The 25,489-nt window shown below is 35.5% G+C and overlaps 1 protein-coding gene across 1 annotated transcript in view; it reads left to right on the top strand.

Moving 5' to 3' along the window:
• The window catches only part of LOC145680624 (methyltransferase-like protein 22), a 35,664-nt gene extending 26,459 nt beyond the window's left edge, over window positions 1-9,205 (top strand). The window contains exons 6-7 of the mRNA XM_081751310.1: window positions 3,693-3,792; window positions 8,886-9,205. Of these exons, the coding sequence (XP_081607436.1) occupies window positions 3,693-3,792; window positions 8,886-9,084 (299 nt within the window). The 3' untranslated portion in view covers window positions 9,085-9,205. The remainder of the gene's footprint in view (window positions 1-3,692; window positions 3,793-8,885) is intronic.
• Window positions 9,206-25,489: the final 16,284 nt, after the last annotated feature.

Here is a 25,489-nt window from a genome sequence, read left to right on the forward strand (position 1 = left end):
ATCATAATGCCATTTATGGCATTTTAATATCTCAAACATTTCCAGAAAAACAATTAACATTGGTAAATTTACAATACTGCTTAAAAGGAAGTAATTGTGGGAACTTGTAACTACAACGTAGAGTAAACATAACGTCCAGTCCCATCACCATTCTTCCTTCGGAGATTGGTGCTGTATACCCAGTTAACTTTCGGATGTGATGTATTGTAGAGCAAGATGATGATGACCCGCTGCCTTCATTCACCTGATATATTTAAAAAGTTTATCATAAATTTAATTTTATTATAATGGTTTATTATCAGATATTGGGTGTTAGCATTGCAGGGTCACGATTTTTCTTGCTACTGTTGGTTCCATTCGGTTTTGTTCTGGTTTTTACGTATTATCTTTGATGTTTTTTCTTAAAACACAGTCTGCGGGGTATAAATTCATTTTAATTAGCAGAGTCGCCTGTTATCAGTAAAAATGTTTTTGAACTTATCACTATAACTACAAACTTATTTTTTTCTTCTGGTGGTTTTGTGACAGTATGTGATTAGATATGATACTTATCTAAACATTTTTTTTCTCGAAATAAAACCTTTTAAACACTTATAGCTTGTAGCTGTGTTCCTACTTGTTAGAAATGCATCATATCATGATTATAGTATTCGACACTAAGGTTCTTCCGATGCTCATTGACACGTCCGTCTTACTCGTGTTATTACTGTTGTAGAAGCCTCGAAAAGTTGATTGTTTTCCAATGTTTGTGATACTCGTAACATCTTTAGTTTGTAACACTGAATAATAAATATGGTATTGTAAGTTTTTGTTTAACACGTAGATTTGAAATATTTAATAACCAGACGAAATGCTATTTAAAAAATATAACTGTATGTTGGGTTGGCTACATTGTTAAATCGGGTGGTATTGCAGAGTATATCAAACAGTGTTCCCTATCAATATTTGCATGTTACAGAATTTAATTGACTTTTATTTGGTAGTTTAAAAGTTTCAAGGGTGTTTCAAGAAAAATGGTCCATCCTGTATATACCTGTACATAGGGCCATATTTATGAAATTTCCATAAATCAACCTTAATTTTATTAACTGAAAATTCTATATTATTTCAATTATTGTACACTTTTTAGTGTTTTCCACTTCCATTTAAATATTGGTTATTCACATACTGTTTCAGATTCTCTACACCGCTATTTATTGATATTGAAAGGGCGACAACAATGAAATACGACTCTCTATATGTACAGGGCTCGGAAGAAAAAAACTAACGGTTTTGAATTTGAAATTATGACTAGATTAATAAATGATATTTTATTTCCGAATTGCACTACAACTCAAACTATTTGCTTACAACATTTATATATGAAACATACCGCTCCTACTTTTTGAAAATTTCATGTTTCTAAAGATTTCCCAACTATGAATATTCAAATTGTTATTGCAACGACAACTACGAACGCTCCTATATTCAGCACTCAGTTGTTGAATTGAGTTGATTTTGAGTTTAACGTCCCTTTCAGCAGCGAGGCTATATGAGACGGGACCTACTGATTTACGTGGAATCCGAACCACCTGAGCTCCCGCCGGGAATCGCACGAAGGCGCGTACGCTAACCGCTTAGCCACGAAGGAACTGCACTCAGTTGTGCTACAAGTTCGTGTGAGTAGAAGTTAAGGTCCACATGCCATATTCTGGTACGGATCAGTCAGAAATTTGAAGGGCACTAACATGTTTTACTGCAGATCGCCGTGGACTTTGCAGAACAGAGCGCTGCACACGTTCAATACTCTTTAGGGCTCAAGTTATTTCCCGAAATTACCTAACCCACAACCGTATGGTACTGCGGCTTGGAACATTGTGATTCTGATGAATGTTGAATTGCTAGCGAAATGCACGCTGAAGAACAATCACTGATTAATTGTTTTTAAACAAAACGTCTTCAAGATGAATGCTCGATGTTTTGGTGACTAACGCTCCTTGTCGACTGAAACATCACGGCAAACTGTCTACAAGATCACGATCAACCTCAACAACCACGTCTGTGCATAATTGATTTGGAAAAAAAGAAAGAAAAGAAAAAGAAAAAAAGCACGAAAGAAAAGGAAAGAGCTTCCAGTGACACCGGCCGTGGCTCTCAGACATGGGAAAAGTATCTGAAAAACACAACAATGTAATTTTCAAAAGGTAGGTACAGTATGTTTCATAACTAATTGTTGAAAGCGAAACACTAAGTCATAGTTCAATTCAGTAATAAAAAAACATATGTGAAATACTCTGGTCACAATTTCAATTTGGGTTTTTCGACCGGAGGAGTTTAGCAACAGGGGGAGCAAATGGGGGTCCGCCTCCCAAAAAGTTTCCTATCTCCGTAAATGGGATTCGTCTGTTGTGTTTATTAAATAGTTTATTATACTTATTTAAAACTTACAGGAGATAAAGAATTATACTAGGTGGAAAAAATTAAAAGATCATTTTAATACGTTTAAAATAATTAAAACAACTGAAATTTATCATCCACTTTGGTACTCTTATTTGCCAAACTGTAGAAATTCATCACTGTGCTTTGCATAATAGTGTCTGAGTTTGATTGACTTTTTCTTCGAATTTTTTTAAATTTTCTTTTTAATAAAACGTTAATATCCATATAAACGCAACATCAAACAAATGAAATTCATGAACAATTTTTATTTCTTTATGAATAGTTTATTGATATATCCTACAACCTGTGAGTCTAACTTCACGAACTGTCGAGATCTATGTTTCAATAAAGTAGAATACTGAAAATATATTAATAGTATTTACGTATGCATGTATCTAATACGCTTGTACATATGGTGAGTTATTAATTAAGATTCTTGGTTTGCTTCTAATATGTGAAACTCCCTTCCCCCAAACAACTTGCTGGTTACACTGTTGTGTTATATACAGAGTGTTTGAAAACAACACCGGCAACGTTCGGGAGGTGATTCCTGACACGAAGATAAGACAAAAATATAGATTGAGTGCAAAAATCCGTCATTTCGGATTTATAGGCTGCCGAAAACAAAATAAAAAAAAGGTCCATAGCTATAATACTATGGGACGAACCGTAGTCGGGTCAAGACTTCACTTAGGAATAATATATGCGCTATCCAAAAATACATGTTTCAGAATCCTGCGGTACACACGTAATAATTTTTATAGAGAGAGTTTGGCTACGGCCATATAATTTGAAATACTCACCAACTAACTCTATAAAAGTTGCGGAAATACCGCGGGATTCTGAAACATAGATATTTGGGTAGGCCACATACTAGTTCCTAATTAAAGTCTTGACCCGACTACAGTAGATCCCATGATATTAGAGCTATGGACCTCTAAATTGAATTTTTTTCATGTTTTCGGCAGCCTATAACTCCGAAATGACGGATTCCTGCACCCAGGTTGGTCTATACCTTTTGTCTTATTCAGGTGTCAGGAATCGCTTCCCAAACGTTATCGGTGATGTTTTGAAACATTCTGTATATATGGATATGTAATTTTTCTTTAAACTGAGAGTCAACATGTAAATTTGACATGATTCCAATCATATAGAAAGTCAAACAAGCTCATGTTTCATATTGGAGTTCGTTAATTGTAAGAAGTGTAGTGTTAAATAAAATTAAGTATGTTTAAAGTCACTGTGCTGAGTATGTTTTTCTTTTTTCTTTCTAGTCATTTATAATACTTCACTGACAGAGGCATTTGTAGATACACTTTGTAGACTTCTTGAAAAGCCTCCCGTAAAGGATGTTTATATAGCTTTAGAAAAAAGGTAACTGCTTTTTCTCTCTCTTTCGGAATTAGAAATTATGTAAATCAGGGTTTCTCAAATGTGGTCCTCGAAGCCAGTCCTCTTAGATTGAACATTAATCCAAACAGAGGAAAGAAAAAAACATAAATTCAAGTGAATTGCGTGTCATAAACCAGTTGAGAATCCGAACAAGTACAAATTGTACAGTTTAATAAGGTAAAAATTATGCAAGTTGTAATATCATCTATTAATACGTACCAACATAAAATGAAAGGAGTTTTAATTAATACTAGTTTAAAAATATTCACAGCAAAAAGTGAGGTGTTAACACAAAATGACTACCACTTTAGGGGGTTTTTGTGTTAGTATGTTTCTTATATCCTATGACATAAGAAGAACAGATAAGAATAACAAATGGCAGAACTGCTACTCATGTAACTTGTCAAACGATTCATAGGCTTACAAAACTATTTTCGTACCCAATTACAGAAAACAGTATGTTACTCGTTACTTAGCATAGATGCCAAATACATTGTGTAAAGGTTTGCTTATAGCAAACAATAAAATCTGATGCAAATTCATTTCTGATATGCTCGCAAGGCGATGTCCTTGGTGTTAAATTAACACACAAGTAACACTCTAAAGTGGTAGTCATTTTGTGTTATTTTAACACCTAATTTTTTGCTGTGTAAGTATACTGGTAAAAAGTATACGTTGAAACCATAAAAGATGCAAAATTTGCTTTCGAAGAGAACAAGAATGGTATGGGCCGTAGAAATTTTGATAAAAGTGGTCCTACTTTTTTTAAAAAAAAGTTTCAGTAACTATGGTCTTTACTTGTGTTTATTTTTACATCTCCTTTAACATATTTTGTGATAGAAAAAGGAATAGAAGTCAGGAAACATAATGTTACAGAAGAACTTGGTATGATTCGTGAAACACAAACGTATTTAGATGTACCTAATAAAATACTTCTTACCAGTCTTCATTATTTTCACACATTTTTCAATGCATGGATAATTTTTAATGTAGCACAAATTATGTGGTAAAAGTTAAAACGGCTTAATGAAAACCACAAAACATTAAAAGCAGTCATGATTAAAAAGATGTGGAGAGACATTACCGAAATAGTTCGGGACATGCAAAATACAATAAAACATTTTTCGATACTCTGAGACCTAATCAAAAAAATCAACAGAAATTGGGTGATATCAATAAAAATAAGTAACTACTCCTGAGAAGTCCTGCTCGAGAATCGGAGTAAATACACCTGGAGTTATCTCCTCCCTCAATTTCGTATCAATAAAACAAGCTACTACTCAGGTCTAGTCTGCTCCAGATTTATGAACGTTTACTCGCGCTTCCTCTGCACGTAGCACTGAGTCGTATCAATAAAAGAACTAGTTACTCATTTCTCCCATCCGTCGCGCGGTCATTTCGGCAAGTATAACGGGCAAGTAGCAACGACAGTTTCAATCAAAGTGCATTTGTGGATATTATAAAAGAGTTTCCAGTAGTACTTTCAAAGTCACAATTACCAGAAAGTAAACAAAGGAAAGCCGAAGCTTTGAAGGCAATTACAGTGAAATGCAAGGAAATATCAAACACATCTACGACTGAGACACAAATCCAAAAGAGAATCTTTAATATCCGAGCGAGCATTAAAAAAAAATAAATAAATAAATAAAATAAAATAAATAAATTGAAAAAGAAAACGGGAAACAAGAAAGTAATACTGAAACCACGGGAACGAACCTCTTGGAACTGATGGATGTTGATTGGAATCTAGCAATATCAAGATTAGCACGACAAGTGCATATCACGTGTTGTCCAAGGTCTTGTCCAAGATTGTTTGGCTTTAAGAACGAAATCAGACACTTGGTCCCTTTGTTTCCTTTTTTAAATAGTACAGCCAGTCACGTTGTAAATCACCTCCATCTGATTGCGTTTTCCACACCATACGCGTCCCCTTTCACCTTGACATATAAAAAAAAAATACATTCTCATGTATACACCCTTCCTATCAGCGTTGAGTTGAGTTGATTTTGAGTTTAATGTCCTTTTCAGTAGCGAGGCTATATGAGACGGGACCCACTGATTAACTTGGAATCCGAACCATATGAGCTCCCGCCGGGAATCAAACGCGGGTCTCTCATGCCAAAGGCATGTACGCTATCCGCTTAGCCACGAAGGAGCTCTTCCTATTAGCGTATTCGTCTCCAAAATACTAGGTTTCTTTATTGCCACGTGTTTATAGTCAAGTGCTCCGATAGCACCCGGAAATGTATATTGTTCTTGCCACTCTGCCTTTGCTGTTTGAATATTACACACACCTCCGGAAACAATCAATTTTCAGATTTCGCAATAATCGCATACATTACTCTTGTAGTAGTCATAGACACAGTACTTTGAACCACAACAGAATCCCCTGACGTTCAGACCTGGAATCCCGGATCACTCACGTAAAGCAAGAAAACCCGCATCTTTTCATCATTACGCAGTGCATCACCCCAAATTTCCGTTGATTCTCCTAAAAAATGTTGTGCTAACTACTCTACATTTTCTTTCGTGAACCTATGTTTTTTGTAATCTCCATTTGCAACATTTCTGTGCAATTTATAAATTTTGCTACATAGCAAAACAATCATATACTCTGCCATATTTCGCACGGAGTCACCTATTTAGCTTGCTCCACAAATTTGGAGAAGTTACTAGCATCACAGAAGAGTCTTTGATTTTTATTGATATCAAACGCGTAGTAGTTACTCGGCACGAGAATAGAGGTGTGGTTACTTCAAAAGGGCGGGGCTTCTTCGAGGTCAGCCGAGACGACTAGTGCTCAGTTCTCTTTTTATTGATACCAATGCGAGTAACTACTTCAAAATTGGGCGTAATGAGTAACTTCTCCGTTTTATTGATACCACCCATTAATACCTCCTTTTTATTCATAGGCTGCCAAAGATTTACAAGAAGTATGCACTTTGAGACCAATTGTATTCGGAAACGATATCTAGTATTTGCTATTGAAGTGGCTAGTAAGATATCTAATACTTCTTAATGCTAATTTGAGTAATTTAATTCAGAATAGCATTCAGGCAAAGGAGAAAATTACTTCCATAGTTTTATCTATTTCATTACGAATGATTTCATTGTTTATATCTGGTGTGTATATGTCCATTCCCTTACATCCAACCGTAGAATAATACATGCTACCTTGTTAAAACACAATTTTTACATCCAAAGAAATAAAGAAACTGCGTGCCATCATTTTCAACATTGTCACGATCATTTGTTCATAGATACAGAGGTATGTTAGTAGTTGCAATTAAGCATTCTTCCGTATTGATTTAACAATGATCCATTTTTGTCTCTCTCAATGTGTTTTTTGTGTTACATGAAAATGATCCTTGCATTGAATCGAAAAAGCGGACATGGTAATCCTGTTTTCTATTTAGTTAAAATTGGCATAACATCACCTGTTAGTTCTTGTAAAAATATTGAGAATAATTTAGAATATTGTAACGATTTGAAAAATGTGATTCCGGTGTATATTTGTTTACCTATATATTAAGTTATCGGAGTTCGTTTCTGATCAATTTTGCGACAATTATACAATCCATTGATTTAAAGCAACCCTCTCAAGTTCACTTTTTTTAAAATTTCTTTTTAAATGGTAAGAAAGTTATTGTAAACAACTGAATATATACTCAAAACGAAATTAGTAAGTGACAGTTCTGTTAGAGAAGAAATTGCCTTACATTTCTTTCCACAAATTTCATCTGTTCCATTCAGCTTATACTTAAATCACAAGTTTCATGATAAATGGATTTTGAGTTTTACGTCCCGTTCAGCAGCGAGGCTATATGAGACGTGGACCTACTGATTAACGTGGAATCCGAACCACATGAGCTCCCGCCAGGAATCGAACCCAGGTCTCCCGCGCCAAAGACGCGTACGCTAACCGCTTAGCCACGGAGGAGCTCGAAGTTTCATGATAAAAGAAGCTACTTTCGACACATAGGCAAGTCTGTAATGTAGAGGTGAGAATTCCTAAGGAAATCTATTTTCATCTGTTTCGAAGAGAATATACCTAATAGTATGGCTTATGTATGACAGGCATTGACTTACTCCTTTTCTCCAGCACGATAGAATTATTTCATTGCTTTCAATTTATAAATATACAACAGTAGAAAGTCCGACTGGCCTTGCAGCGACTTAACAAAGGGTCGTCACGTCACCGTGACCGTTTTGACTCATCGATGTTAAATCTCTTTGTGTCTGTTATGGTGTCTATATTTTTTTTATCTCGAGAACTAAAGGAGCTATCGACAAATGGATGGTTAGTTGGTTGTAACATATGGAACAAAGTGACCGTAGCACGCTCTGTCTGTAGATTTTCTGCCGCTATCAGTATCTTACTTGTTAGTTCCATGCAAACCGATAATTTACGCGTCACTGAAGTCCGTTTTGCATGAGCCTCAGACGGCGATGCATTGTCCGGGTAAAGGGTCGCACCTGATATTATCGCAATATGGCATTCATAGTGGAGCGTTCAACAGGAAATTCCGGGTTGGTAGCATTTTTTATGAAACAACTGAAATATGCATCGGAAACTGCTACAGTGTAGCTTGCGTACACGTAACATATAATTGTGTTAATAGTGCAACTTCCACACTTCTCCGCTGTACGTATGCCTTTTGCATTTCGCCTATATATCTAGCCTCTGTATTTCATTTAGCGCAGAATTTGAGTATCCGACAATTGACATCAAAACTGTATATCCAAATATTTGGCCCATAAGAAAAAATCTAGGAACAGTTACTACTTCGTTTAATTTATATTATTTTGTAAATACTGATTCACTTTCTAAATTGTTTATATTTTTTATTGTCTTTAATTCACTAAAATTAAAAGGTAAACGAAAGGCTGAGGAGAGGGGAGTGTACAGAATACTCTTAGTCTCATGAAGTTAGATATGTCGTTTTCGGTTCAACGACTGTTGTTGAATTTCCAGCCGAACGATGGCCTTGTAACAAATTAACTGCCACACTGTATAGGTTATATATATATATATATATATATATATATATGATTTGTTCATTTTTCTGTTACAGATATGTATTCACAATCGCAGATATGGATGCTGTAGCTCCATGTTATGAACACTTCGTGGAGTGCCTAGACAAAGCTCATCAACGTTTGCCTCTCAACAGGAAGTGGGAAATGCGTATGGTGACAATAGATTTTCCTCAGTATTTCAATTACGAGCGTGTAAAGCAGTTAGTTATATGGCATATAAAGTCAAAACTGTAGTATTATTAATTTTTGAAACTAAGTTATGTTTTGTTAAAGTTTATGTTAAACCCGTTCTTACCTGCTGGTTCAGGAAGAATTTACTTTGTTGCAAGTTTTTAATAAAGGATTGTTGTGGTCATTATTCTTTATTTGAAGACATATCTAGGTCTGCAGTAATGTATATTGACGAGCGTTCCATTACGGTTTCCCTGGCCATTCCTGATAATTATGAAACGCAAAACTGCACGTGAACACGATTCATGGTTACATGCTACTCAGTATAGGTTGTGCCTTGAACTTATTACTGTGCTCATTTTAAGATGTGTGAGGATGGAACCAGTGGAGTACAAAGCCATTATCAGGTTCATGTTTTTGTTCCTGGAGAGGCCGATTGTGTGGTTCGGTTTCTCCATCTCATGATATAAGTGGAATCGGAAATCCAAATTGTTTACGACCTGAGAAGGCTCCTATTCTTGTTCAGTGATTGGTTGAGGCACCATTTAAAAGAAAATATCCAAATAATAATAAGGAAAGCACCTCACAGACTCAAAAGTTACTGTAGGATCTGCGAAAATTATCCAGGAGTATACGAATATGTTGAGAGTGTTACTACGGTAGGTTTACCATTTGCTGTTACCTTTTCAGAAGCAGGAGTGAGAACCAAGTCACTTGCACAAATAAAAACGCTCGTGTGGCTTCAAAATTTTCTCTTAAATTGTCCCTTATTTTCCTGAGTTTGCCCGTGTAGCTTGTACCGCTGTCCCTTCATGAGGTATTACTTTTGGAATGCGGGTATATTCCAAAAAATAACACGCTGATTACTGAGATCCACTAGTCTCAATTTGAGTTACACAAAACTATCGGTAGCTGAATAAAACGCTGAGAGAAATGTATCTATGGGTCACAGTTATGTAAAGAAGATTTTAATAACCTTGACAACTTGTGTGCCCTCCATTGCAAGGCAAATGCGTCAGCTAAACTTTATTTAACTCTTGTTTACGTATACGTAACATGAGATATGTATATAAATCCTCATATTAATACTCTTACATAAAACTAATCAAATTTACTACGTTTTACACTGGAAACAGTCTATTTCCCAGCCTGACACAAAGGACTTTCATAATTAACATTTCGAGGTATTCTAGAATTTTCTGAATTTATGTTTCAGTAGAGTATTTAGAGACTAAATAACTAAGAAAATGTTAAGTACGTTGGAAGAATGCCTATATTAACTACCAAAGTGGAGGCCTTGTATATAGTTGATGAAAGCTGGGAGAGCACGAACCCCAGTCACTCTTCTCATATAAGTGCTCATACGTAGATTGTGCTAAGAGCGAACATTTGAAAGCCGTAAGTGAATAAATCAACTTAAAGGGTATGTAATTGAATCAAAGATTCAAGATGTATCATTAAGTATCTATAGTTGAACAATCTCTTGATTAATAAAGAACTCTCGTAAGTTCACCCTTGATATTTCTCAATAAGACTACTTTTTTTGTGTTACTTTATATTTTGGAAGGAAGACTACAAACTTCACATATATGTTCCTCATATATAAGAAAAAAGAAAATTCATTTCTACTTTGCTGAGAGGCACTGAAGGTTATAGAGTTGTGGGCGCGCAAAGTAATATCTGCCAAATATATTATCTCGAGAAATAACTGAGAGGAATCCAACATACTTTGAAATCTTTACCAAATAATAAAAAGTTTATTCTGAAAAATGCATAGTTGGCGGAAGTGGGCTGACAGAAGTTGTGTCGTACACTTTCGGAGACTGCTATTTGGCCAAAACAATTTCCCCAAGCCTGTAGCTCCGTAACTATGCGTCTCCCAGAAAAGAGCTCGATAAACTTGGCTTTGTGTGAGAAGGGTTTTAAACCTTGTTTGGCTGACACAGCGTAAGCGTCTTGCAGTAAAGTGCAAGATAAACTTTCTTCATGCTTTGATGAGAAACATAGGGGCAAAGTTTTTTTTTTTTTTTTTTTTTTTTTTTTTTTTTTTTAATGCGTTGTACTGAGGTATATTACAACCTTAAGTGCACTAATTACGTGGGGTAAATTTAACTCATTTCAAAATTGCATCATTCAACTCTCGCACTCTTATAAGATTTCTGTGATGTGTTTTTCGTGTACATGAAATGCCAATAAAAGGTAAGAGGATTTCGTTAGCTTTTCTTCCTACAGTTTGTTCTATATATAGTATTTATACATATGTATATGTATACGAGGATAGCTCATAGATTAACTTCTATATGCTAATATTGCCCATGTAGTTATTTTAGAACGCTTGAATATTATGTAGAAATAAGTACATATGACCTCTATTTCTCTGCATAACCACCGTTCTCATTAAGGGACTTGTCATGCCGCTGGAGTTCTTGAAGAATAACTGTTCGTAAAAACTCGTATCCTACATATGAAAGAATCGCCTGACAGCGTTTCCACTTCTTCATTGTTTCCAAACGCTTTCCGTAGAACCACATTTCAATCCATGGAATAAATGAAAATGACTACGTATAAGAACAGAACTGTAAGAGAATGTTAAATGCGTCCCTAACCAAAATTATGAACATGTTCAACCGTTCTGGTTGTGTAAGGTCGGGCGTTTCGTCAAGGAGAATGACATCTGTTATGAGCATACCAGGTTGCTTCTGCCTGATTGAAACTTTCAAATGCGTTTGAGTTTCACAGTATCTCTGTGCATTGCCAACGGAACTCCCAACAGAAGAGACGATGAGAAACGGTTTACCCGCCGATGGAATCACCTTGAACTTCTTGCAGACTGGAGAACTGGAATATTTTCAAACCGTGGAAGCTGATTTCATCTCTGTGTGTAGTGCTGGACAAAACTCTCGTTCCCCGCGATAATTTGACTAAGGAATTTGTCTACCTTGCTCTTAACGCAGAAGATTCTGTAAGAAGACGATCATCCTCAGTGATTTGTGATCAGGATACAGTTCGTGAGTAGAGAGTCGAGAGTTGTCGGTATTACAGAACGTCACGAATGATTGCATGCACGAGTGCAAGTCCAATCCTAAATACCCGGATATTTCATTGACAGTCCTGTTTGCCAGTCATTGATAGTCCTGATGTTCCTATTTGCTTGAATAATTTCGTTCATTTGTTCAACGTGCTTCGATGGCAGTCCAGATTGTTCCTCGTCAGTGTATAACGGTATGGACTGCCATGAATTTTTAAATCAACCCTCGTATTTTTCCAACGTCAATTCTTAGAAATGAAATGCAACCAGTTAACATTTGGAGGAGAACAATGCTCAGGAATTTGTCACCCAAAAGGTGCCTCACTTTTCCAGACAGCCCTGCTTCCTCCTGTCAGCCTATATTAGGAAGAGGAATTTAACTACTCTCGTGCTGAACGCCCACGCAGTGAACTCTCATGACGATGACAGATTTTTACGTGACAATGTAAAATCTATCAATAATCGTCAATCCTACGACTTATTGGAATGATCAGTGTTTTTAATGTGATTTCTATTAACCTATGAATCATCTATTATATATTATTAACAATATAATAAAGCAAAAACTTAATGTTTTCTACGAACTATATTTTAATTTGTTAGTGTATTCTTGCGTTGTTAACTGGCAACGATGTGACGCGCGAAGAGGCGGGGAGAGCGTCGACTTCTACTAAGCAACTTAGACGTATTCAACACAAGCTCTCATATATGCAAACCGCATTAGTAAACATGAAATATAAAACGTCGATAGATATTTTATAACTTTCGTGATTTCAAGTTAACGAAACATTTTCAACAGTCGTAGTTGACATTTTTGAATGAAGAAACTCATGGAAGAGATTTAATGTGATCTAGAATTGAAGACGACGCACAAACTCATCTTTACTCAACGATGCACTAGTGAATTTATTCCGTACGTTCCGAACGATTATCGTGCGCGTTAAAACGTCGTCCCGAAATCTCTTACAAGGGCCAGTTTACCGTTGAGTGAAATATTATTCATAATTTGCAAATGTTATTATTGTTTTAAATCATATGTAATTCGTGTAGTGAAAGTGAATATTAATACAGTGTTAGCCTACAATTTTTGTTATTTTCTTGAAAGCGAAGATAATGATAATGAGATGCGTTTCATAAGTTATGTTTTCTTTTAGTGATTAAAGCGTATGCGATACAAAGTGCTTGTCATAAGGTAAGGAATCTATAAATAGAGAAGTTCAAACATTACTTTCGTCTCCCACTACTCATCTGGTGTTTACTACGCATGTTCGTCCCACTTTGCATTCTTTTGCAGGTAGCGAGTAGTATATCTCTGAACTGACGCATCAACGACGGTGGGTATACGGCATATGCCTCTAGTTTGTTATAACGCCCGAATCCTAGGACCGTGGAAGTGGTGTTATTTGTTTCGTTACCAGTTTCTTACTATAACCTATTAATTTGTGTAAATGAATGATATTTTAAGGAAGACTCTTAAGGAAATCCAAGGTTCGGATCCTGATGACATTATAAGTTGGTCTTCTCAAACTGGAACAAGCAAATATCAAACCCACTCCTCTTATATATAGCGCACCGAACAAAGACAGATGTTTTAGTGGGGAGAAAGCGAATTTTTGAACTCCACTGTTTCGTATTCAATGCCATTTTAGTGATTTGTGTGTTGTGTTTTGTAGTATAATATTTTACAATGTCAACTTCTAGCGAAATGGAAACACTGCTTGAAGCGGTGAAAAAGTTGTCCGCAGATTTAGCTAATACTAACCAAGTGATAAAGGATAAGCATAACGAGTTAGTCAAACAAGGTAATAGTTTAAAAGCAGAAATCACAGAGTTACGTGAAAAAGTATGAATTTTCAATTCAGGAACTTACGAATGGTATACAAAGACTCGAAGCTGAGTGCAATGCCTTTAAAGTAGAAATTAAAGTTGAAATTGAAAATTTGAAACGTGAAGTCAGGGATTTCAAAGTAGAAGTAAATGATCGTTTTAATGAAATGAAAATTCAAACGAACCATCAGCTGATCGAAACACGGAGTGAGTTGTCATTAGCGATCCAGCAGGTTGAAGCCCAAAGTTGTAGTTCACTAACTCAAATGAAGCATGATTTTCAACAAATTTCAACAAATCAACACGCATGAATGTAAAATCGTAGATCTTGAGGAGAAAATACGTAGCAATCGAAATTCATTGGTAGACATTGAAAGTAAAATTCAAGCCCACCAAGCACAGGTAGTTCAGTGCATGCAAAAAGCAACCGTAAATGAAAGTAGTGTAAATAATTGCGGCATGGAAGTTGATCGGATTAATCAATCGTTACTTTTTCTCAAAAATACAGTAGATCGTTTTAGCAACATTGTAGTAGAATTAACAAATGATAGGGAAAAAGAATCAAAACAGTATGTTCAAATCCAGAGTACTGTTTTGGAGGTTAAAACTGAAATTGGTAACCTCAAACAAGAACTGCAAATGTTACAAGCTCAATTAACTTTGACCCAAAAACAAATTCTGAACTTGCATGTGGAATCTAGACCCAGTAGCGTTGCTAATACTCGTAGTGTAACTAATTCACTATACAGTAGTGTAGCCAACACTTCATCAACTCGAAGTTCTACTAGTCGTAGTAGCAGTAGCAGCACTAACACAAGTTATGAATCTAATAGTAGACCAAAATCTAAAAGTAAAAATCGTAATCGTATTCATAATAGAAAACCAGTTCAGATTACAAATACTAGGCCAATTAAGCGTAGTGATATTGAATCGTTTGAAAAGTTTTTAGGACACGAAAGTGAAATACAGCTTCAAACTTCTTGGAACTGTTTGAGAAAAATGTTAAATTAATGCAAATTCCTGAAGAGCAGTATTTAGATATTTTAGATTTTTTGATGCAAGGATCTTCTAAATCTTGGTTCCTTACTCGCAAACCTGACTTTAAATCATATAGTGATTTTGTTTTTGCTTTTAAGCAACAGTTCGAATCTCCGCAAGTTGTAGCTGGTAAAATGTCAGTATTGCAATCGAAAAGGTACGATTCTAAAGTCGACGGTACAGTTTACCAATTTGTAGCTGATCGCTACCATAAGATTCGAGAATTGAATGAAAACGTTAGTGAAGCTTTTATTCTGAATACAATTAATTAAATTATTACTACCTAATTATTTTCAGAAACAATTGGTTTTGTTACCATCTTTGGATTTGCAAACTATGTTAAATGTTGTTCAAAATCTTGAAACATTGTCAAAAAACAATGACAACTTTAGAACAAATAGTGAATTTCATAAGAAACAGATTCGTGTAAATCAGGTCAATATCCAGGAAAATGAAGGTGACGAACATAACTCTAAAGAACCACGATCTCATATCAAAAATAAAGGTAAAAGGCAATCTCAAGGCAAAGGTAAAAATCAACATTTTAAGAATAAAGGCAAATCGAGGAACGTTCATTCTCAGCTTAATCCTGAAAACGATAATCAGTACGATAGCCAAGAAGCTATACATTACACTGATACTAGGCGCGCTGATAATGGTGGGCATACGCCTCAACCATTTCCAACTTTTCATACTGGTAACCAACCACCTTTTATTTCAAATTTTAGTCAACCTCGTACCTTCCCTCCTCCTACATCATCAAGTAATCATAGTAGACAAACACCGTTAAACTAGAAACGCTCTGCCGAGAGAGTGCTTCTGGTAGAGCTTATGAAAACCTTAGTAATAGTCATGATTTTGGTAATGAAGATACACTCACCCCAATTTTTCCTGTGGAATATGTAACGTTGAGTAAAAATATTAATAATGTTGTTAATTGGGATTTAGATATTTCTGAAGATGAAATAGAAATTGATGAAAATGTAAGTAAGGGTAATAACACTCACACTGCAGAAATTTATTGTAAAATATTAGATACTCAGCTGAAAGCATTGTGCGATACAGGTGCATCAGCATCCCTTCTTAGTTTTGAGGCGTGGAATTCTTCCGTAATCTCACATCCGCAATTAAAACCTGCACCACATATTCTCTTGGTAGATTATTCTGGTAAACGAAAAAAGCAAGTTAAGGGTGAAGTAAATATTTGTGTGGAAATAGAACACTTGATGTTCGACATAAGAGTTCTGGTAGTAGATGAATTAAACACAGAATGCTTGTTAGGTCGTAATTTCCTCACAATCGCCCATGCGATGATAGATTTTTCGAAAAACGTAATTAGTTTTTCTGACGGAAAAGAAATTGTTGTTCCTATGCTCATTGAAAAAACACATAATAAAGAAAATAGTTGTTGCCAACCTAAGAAGATTTTGACTTATGCTGATCGAATAAATAAACCTGTTGATACTGAGTTTGGTATTTCTGTAGAAAGTAATAGCTTTTCAGATGAGAGTTCAGAGTTTGAACCCAAGTATGACTACATTTTCAGCATGTCCTGTAATTAATAGTTTGGTTTCACAAAAAGGTAAATTAGAACAAGAGTGGATCCGTGTTTTACATGAACGAGACCAGGCGTACTCACAGTTGAGAAAAGAGTAAAGATTTTCGAATAAAAGACCTAAATATAAATCAAGCCGTAGAAGAAAATTTCTTACTCGAGTATTATGGTTTACAAATATAAGAAATTGATAATGAAATTCAAAATGCTCATAGTAATATTCAAAGTAAACAGGAAAGTTGTGGGGATAAGGTATCAAATGATAATGCTATTTTTGAAAATGTGTATGCTGTAGCAACAATAAACGAAATTAGGGAAAAGGTACATGAATGTGATCATTTAAGTGATGAAGAAAAACAGCAATTGTTTGATTTGTTGGTAAAACATCGTGATATATTCACAGATTATCCAGGTAGATGTAACCAATATGAATATTCTATAGATGTTGACACTACTGACCCTATAGTAAAAAGACAATATACTTTACCTTACCATTTTAAAGAAAGCATTGACAAACAAATTCATAAATGGTTAAAAGTAGGTGTCATTGAACCAGCAGTGTCGATACATAGCCACCCAATTTTCTGTATACCTAAGAAAAACACAACTAAACCTAGAGTCGTAGTTGATCTGACTGAGCTGAATAAACATGTTAAAACAATTGAAAGTAAACCGAATTGATGATTTATTGTTGATATTTCAGGGTGCTAAGTTTGTAAGTTCAATTGACCTTGTGTCGTCGTATTCACAAATTCCTGTGTCCGAGGAATCTCGTGATTTCATTGCTTTCTCTTGGAATGGCCATATTTACAGATTTACTGTTATGCCATTTGGATACATAAATGGTTCTGTTGCTCTCATAGATGTATTACAGAAGGTGCTAGGTTATGCATTGTATAATAAACTTGTTTCGTACATTGATGATTTGAGCATCCCAACTTTTTCTTTTGAGGAACAATTAAATTTATTAGATCAGTTATTTACTAAGCTGAGTGAAGCTAACATGACTGTTAACCTTTCAAAATCTTCATTTTGTAAAACTAGTTTTAATTTTTTGGGTTTTGTCGTAACACCTGAAGGTATTTGTAAAGATCCTTCTTACGTAGAAGTTATTCGCCAATTACTTCGTCCAACTAATATAAAACAATTGCAACGAGTTTTAGGCCTTTTTGAATGGTGTTCTAAATTTGTACACAAGTTTGCTGAATTAGCTGTTCCTTTATTTGAACTTATCCAGAAAGGGAAAAAATGGATTTGGACTCCAGAATGTGAACATAGTTTTCAGTCCCTTAAAGACAGTTTGGTTCAAGATGTACTACTCACTCACCCAAAACTTGATTCCGATTTTTCATTGATCACCGACAGCTCACAGGTGGCCGTAGCTGGCATACTTTTTCAAGAAGTTGATGGTAAACGTAACATTATTGGATTTTGTAGTAAAACTTTAAATAAAGCGCAGCGTGCGTATACTACAACTGAACAAGAGGCGTTAGCAATAGTGATTTCTATCCGTAAATGGGGACATTTACTGTATGGTAAACATGTTAAAGTGTATACTGACCATAACTCTTTAGTGTACTTACATAAGATCAGAAATTGGAATTCTCGTTTAGCACGTTGGAGTCTCGAATTACAAAGTTTTGATTTGGAAATCATTCATATTCGTGGAATTGACAATAAAGCAGTGACGCCTTGTCACGTATAGTTTTAGCTCCTAAAACTGAAACTCATACGGTGAACAACCTCGAAGTGTTACCGTCATTCTTCGGAAATATGACCATACAGGAATTAAGTGAAAAGCAACGCGAACATCTAGAATATGATTCAATTATGAAATTTCTTCAAAATCCTAATGATCCATACTCTAAGGTGAAACACCGAAATCTTGAAAAATTTTATAAACTTGAAAATGGTGTACTTTTGAACAGAAATTTCCATTTCCCAAATTCGTGGAGAATTTGTATTCCACCTTCATTAGTTCGTATTCTCGTAGAACATATGCATTGTCAGCGAGGTCACTTTGGAATTGAAAAAACCTTTGGTTTTGTAAATGAAATTTGTTATTGGAAATCCATGAGAAAAGATATCAGTAATTTTATCAATGACTGTATTGTATGTAAAGAAACGAAAGTAGAAACATCACCTCCGGCTAGACCAATGGAAAGTATTACTGTTAATGGTCCTCGTGTGCTTATTTCAATTGACATTTTAGGGCCATACGTTTCTTCTTCCTCAGGTTATAAATATGCATTGTCAATTTTATGCGTTTTCACTAGATATTACACTTTGTATCCTATGCGAAATGCTACCACTAAGTGTGTTTTACGTTGTTTAGAATCATTGTATTTCTTGCATTTAGGCATTCCTAGTGCTATTCTGGTTGATAATGGTAGCTGTTTCATTTCTCGACAATTCAAAGAAAAAATGTCAGAATATGGCATTAAAATACATTATGTAACACCATATCACGCTTCTTCCAATCCAGTTGAGAGAATACATCGTGAGACTAATCGTCTATTTAAATTGTTCTGTAGTGAGGATCACACTGCTTGGGAAAAATTCATCTCTCAAATTGTAATTTTGTTAAATTATTCAATCTCAAGTAGCTTAGGTGTAAGCCCTGCCAGCTTGCATTTGAATGTAAAACCTTCTGAATCAGTATTTAAACATTTTGGTATTGTGGTTACTGAAAAGGACACAGATGAATATGTTTTGTGGGATAACAAATTAGTTATGGCAGATCTGAAAAGAAATGAAATAATTCGTAAAAGAAATGTTAAGCATAACCTGAAACAAGAAAGTAAATATAAGGTAAAGGAAAATGATTTAGTTTTCTTAAAGCAAACAAATTTGAGTTCAGCCATAGACAAAAGAATCTCAAAATTTCTTTATCTGTACAAAGGTCCCCTGTTGTGTTCTAAAAAGGTCTCAGAAAAGGTTTTTGAATTAACATATCCACTCACTGGTAAATGTTTAGGATTACATTCAGTTGACAGATTAAAAGTTTGGAAACCTACTAAAGAAACAAAGAGTATTTGGCTTAATTTAGCTACTAAACACTGTGGAACCAAAAGTGATGAAATCCTAAAAGAACAGAGTAAAAGCTCAGAGTTGAATAGTTGTATTGAAGAAGTAACCTATGATTCTATCAATGCTGTAATGGTAAATCTTTCAAACCAATGTGATTCCAAAATTAACTCCAATAGAATTGGTAAAATCCTTGATGAAATTTTAGAATTAGATTCATATTTAAAATATCTCACTGAATCACCATGGTGTAACATACATAATTTGGAGTTTGTGTTGATAAATTTCATTAATCCTCTCGTTTTGTTTAATTAGCATTCTGGTAAGATCACAGTGATCAACTTAGAATGACTGACTCCTACTAATGTGGTGGGCTACCGCAGCCCTGTTTTCCAACTGAACACGCCTACGTGGTGAACCACTGAGTCACAAACGGGAGAATAAAAAAAATCACGGAATCAATATTCAAATGCAAATGTGAGACTAGTACAATGAATACTTACATACTAATTGTTAACAACTATTGTTGCATTCACTTTGTGCTAATCTTTTCGTTAAATACGAAAATATTTCAGGTAGTACTTGAAGACATTGAAGCAAAGGTCCCTCCAATATTATGGGTTATTCATATTGTGTAATGCCCGGAGTAGGCAATTTTCTTATTAGTCCCCTCTATATTATTTTTGAATTTTAACCAAACATGCTATTTTTTCACTTTGCTTCGGGGATGGAAATATATTAACTAATAATTGGGGTAGGGTCTTGCTAACTTAATGCAGGCAGTATATTTTTATATACGTCGAGCGTGACGAACTCGCATCAGCCTAGTTTATTTCATTTTTAAGTAAATGAAATATTTTTAGTGTTATATTTACACATGTGCTTTTAATATGTAATCTTAACAAAATATGAATCAATTGTGTGCACTATATCATATGTTTTAGTTGTGTTGAATTACTTCCAATATTCTTAGTGAATAGTTTGTGTTAATATGTTAATGAAAGTACACTTTTGAATTTTATGAATAATGTTGATGTTTTCATTGTAATAAATTTTCTACACATATAGTAGGAAGGAATATTTTATTTTCATGAAAAATAGAATCATGATTAATTGAATTATTTGATGATATTGTGTGTTTTATTTTAGAATTAAGAAGTATTATTGCAGAATCTTAAATTAATTTTACCATTTTAAATTTATTGGTATATATTAGTTTGTACTATTCATATTTTGTTGTGTATTTTTAAATATGGCATTGAATACAATACCTCATTGAATACGATACCTTACCAAACTTAACATGTTATTAAATATGATATTTTATTGAATACATTATTGCAATGAATGTATTCACATGTTTATACAATTTGGTTTGAATTTTGAAAAACATCATGAAGTACAATGTTGAAATAGTATTTTGAATTATAAATAACTATTGATTTATATTCAAACATTGAAATTATCTTTGTGTTTACATTCCAAAGGATGATTAAAATAAAAGGACTTAAAAGACATTTACGAAATGGCCCTCGCGTTATCGTAAATGGCCCTCGCGTTCGTTATTCTTCGAATTTCGCGACCATGTGTGTCTGAGTGAACTTACGAATTGTTCTTCTTCAGTGTGAACGAACTTAAAATGACGCCCTCTATGGACCAATGGAGTGCTGTGAGTGCGGTTGTGTTGCAGTGTGGTTATGAAGATTTGGATTCCAGGGTTCTTGCCCACTTCTGTGGTATCTTCAGTGGACATTCCGTTCGCCGCCATCGATAACGGTATGGACTGGCATGAATTTTTAAATCAACCCTCGTATTTTTCCAACGTCAATTCTTAGAAATGAAATGCAACCAGTTAACATTTGGAGGAGAACAATGCTCAGGAATTTGTCACCCAAAAGGTGCCTCACTTTTCCAGATAGCCCTGCTTCCTCCTGTCAGCCTATATTAGGAAGAGGAATTTAACTACTCTCGTGCTGAACGCCCACGCAGTGAACTCTCATGACGATGACAGATTTTTACGTGACAATGTAAAATCTATCAATAATCGTCAATCCTACGACTTATTGGAATGATCAGTGTTTTTAATGTGATTTCTATTAACCTATGAATCATCTATTATATATTATTAACAGTATAATAAAGGAAAAACTTAATGTTTTCTACGAACTATATTTTAATTTGTTAGTGTATTCTTGCGTTGTTAACTGGCAACGATGTGACGCGCGAAGAAGCGGGGAGAGCGTCGACTTCTACTAAGCAACTTAGACGTATTCAACACAAGCTCTCATATATGCAAACCGCATTAGTAAACATGAAATATAAAACGTCGATAGATATTTTATAACTTTCGTGATTTCAAGTTAACGAAACATTTTCAACAGTCGTAGTTGACATTTTTGAATGAAGAAACTCATGGAAGAGATTTAATGTGATCTAGAATTGAAGACGACGCACAAACTCATCTTTACTCAACGATGCACTAGTGAATTTATTCCGTACGTTCCGAACGATTATCGTGCGCGTTAAAACGTCGTCCCGAAATCTCTTACAAGGGCCAGTTTACCGTTGAGTGAAATATTATTCATAATTTGCAAATGTTATTATTGTTTTAAATCATATGTAATTCGTGTAGTGAAAGTGAATATTAATACAGTGTTAGCCTACAATTTTTGTTATTTTCTTGAAAGCGAAGATAATGATAATGAGATGCGTTTCATAAGTTATGTTTTCTTTTAGTGATTAAAGCGTATGTGATACAAAGTGCTTGTCATAAGGTAAGGAATCTATAAATAGAGAAGTTCAAACATTACTTTCGTCTCCCACTACTCATCTGGTGTTTACTACGCATGTTCGTCCCACTTTGCATTCTTTTGCAGGTAGCGAGTAGTATATCTCTGAACTGACGCATCAACGACGGTGGGTATACGGCATATGCCTCTAGTTTGTTATAACGCCCGAATCCTAGGACCGTGGAAGTGGTGTTATTTGTTTCGTTACCAGTTTCTTACTATAACCTATTAATTTGTGTAAATGAATGATATTTTAAGGAAGACTCTTAAGGAAATCCAAGGTTCGGATCCTGATGACATTATAAGTTGGTCTTCTCAAACTGGAACAAGCAAATATCAAACCCACTCCTCTTATAAGTGATACTTCCTCACCCACTTGAAAATTGAAGGCACCTTTACTTTACGGTTTCCACTTGGAGGCCGTAAGTAAGTACGAATCAGACGTTCGACGTACCCATTCATACCCTACAATTGCTTGCACCTCCGTCCTTATCCAGAATTTTTGAAAGCACTGAAAAATGGAAAACATTTATTTACTTTACTCTTTTAGATATGAAACGATAAAAATAATCAATTTATATATAAGAAACACATGTGATAATAACTGTAAAAGAAATTACGGATTAATATATATTTCATAAATAATAAATAAATAAATGAAAGTTTTGTGTCTTCTTGATTTCTGTGTCATTGTCCCCTCTAAGAACTAGAGCTGGCTACGTGTCTGATCAAGTATCAAACCTTAGAAGTTAGTATTAATCTCCTTTACAAATGTTTGATTCTTAGTGGCAGGGTGCGAATTGGTGGGGGGGATGCCAGGGATTTCCCACCCTGACAAAAATCTTTCCCACCCTGGAGAAGAAAAATTTTATCCCTGGCAGGGATAACTTTTTCCCCCTCTAGAGTATTTTTAAGTGGAGATAAAGATAAGTAGGTCTACTTTGCGTAGCTAACCTAAATATTACTTGAGTGAAAATTTATGAAAGATCTCACATCTCAACTGTTTTGTACTTGTTAGTATATATATATATATATATATATATATATATATATATATATATATATATATATATATCTACGGGGGGAGGACTGGGTGCGCATATGGGTGAAATTCATCCCCCCTGGGAAAATTTTTCAGTTCGCACACTGCTTAGTGGTATGCGTTTGCGCCGCATGAAGTGCTGACGACTCTGGGAGCCGCTGGGCAAGGTCAGACCGCGTCAGTGGCTTGTCTGCCTGCTCTGTGCGAGGTTGCGTGACGCTAGCAGTGCCTGTGTTGTGTCTGTGCTCGTTTATAATGATTAAACGAATTGAGAACCCCGCTAGTTGTGAACTGAGGACCGTGATTAAATTTCTTAATGCACGAAACGTTCGACCTTGTGAAATTCATCGCCAATTAATGGAGGTGTATGGAGACGATGTGATGGACGAGTCGTCTGTTCGGCGCTGGTGTCGCAATTTTAACCTGGGGATGGGGAGTACACATGACGAGGAGCGTTCAAGGAGACCATCTGTCATTACAGACGAACTGCTAAGGTCAGTAGACAAATGCGTAAGGAACGATCGGCGCGTCACAATTGTGAACATTTTCCTAATGTGTCTCGAACAATTGTTCATGAAATTGTCAAAGACCATCTGCATTATTCAAAAATCTGTTCAAGGTGGGTCCCTCGCATGCTCACAGATGAGCACAAAACCAAGCGTATGGCTGCAGCACTGACGTTTCTGGGACGTTATTCCGATGAAGGAGACTCTTTCCTGAATCGCATCATTACAGGGGACGAAACATGGGTTTGTTATGCATCACCTGAGAGTAAACGACAGTTCATGGAATGGCATCAAGCTCATTCACCAACCAAACCAAAAAAAAATTAAGACAGTTCCGTCCACCAGGAAACTCATGGCAACCATAGTCTGGGATCGACGAGGTGTACTGCTCATTGATTTTATGGCCAGTGGAGACACAATAATGCTAATGCGTATTGTGAAACAAAGAAATTACGGCGGGCAATATAAAATTGACGGCGAAGCCTGTTGTCTACAGGCTTCATTCTCCTTCACGACAATGCCAGGCCCCATGCAGCTGCGAAAACACAACTTCTGCAGAAATTTAAGTGGGAAACCTTCGATCATCCACCGTATAGTCCGGACTTGGCCCCTTCGGATTTTCATCTCTTTAAAAAGCTTAAAGACTTTCTGGCGGGAAAAAGATTTGACAGCGTTGAAGAACTTAAACGAGGCGTGACTACGTATCTCAATACGCTGGCGGCGGAGGACTAGGGCGCTGGAATACAAAAACTCGTCACACGGTATGACAAATGCCTCAATTTGCTTGCTGATTATGTGGAGAAGTAGTGTAAAGTATGCTCTTTCCAATAAGAATGTGTATATTTGTTAATATGTACTACTGTGCCATTATTGCACAAACGGGTACCACTTTCCTGATGGCCCTCGTGTATATATATATATAATTGAGGCACCGCCGAAATGAAGTTCCGTAAACTACATTGAACTAATTTGAGGAGCTTGAAACTTAGCTAAACGCTGTCTTGTATGCGAAAATACATTTGCGAAAAATTTCATTTACATAATTTATTATTTTTTAAATATAATTTAGGCGCCCCTAAAATGAAGCGCCCAAAACGTGACTAAACTAATTCTAGGTAATTGATCCATACCTAAACAGTTTTATTGTACGAGAAAGTGCATTTTCACAAAATTTTGTGAACATTCTTTGTTGTTTTTGTAATATAAATGAGGCTCCCTTAAATTGATGCGTCCAAAAACGTCACTGAACAAGCTTTCCGAAAGTTGATACCAAGCTAAATTCTGTTTCTCGTACCAAGAAATGTTTCGCTACCAAATTTCATGTAAATTGTTAGAACCGTTTTCGATATAATGGGCTTTCAATCTTTCCACTATTGTAACACGAAAACCCTACCGATGATGATGTCACAGTTTTGTCCAGAGGCCTGTATATCGGTGGCTATGTACTGGCGGGGTGATCTTCATAGCAACTTAGAGCCGTAGCTCACTTGCACCGAAGCACGTGTGTGAAGGCGAACATTTAAGACAACGTAAAGCTAGCAGCTGCAGCTCACTTGAGCGTCTCACAGGATCTAGTGTGCAGGCATACTTAGTTATCCACGTAACCAATTGGATACGTTGCGAAAGTATATTTCATCAGATCAGGTGGCATCCATT

This window comes from Thermobia domestica, chromosome 3, assembly GCF_964235325.1.
Source record: "Thermobia domestica chromosome 3, izTheDome1.hap1.1, whole genome shotgun sequence".
NCBI lineage: Eukaryota > Metazoa > Arthropoda > Insecta > Zygentoma > Lepismatidae > Thermobia > Thermobia domestica.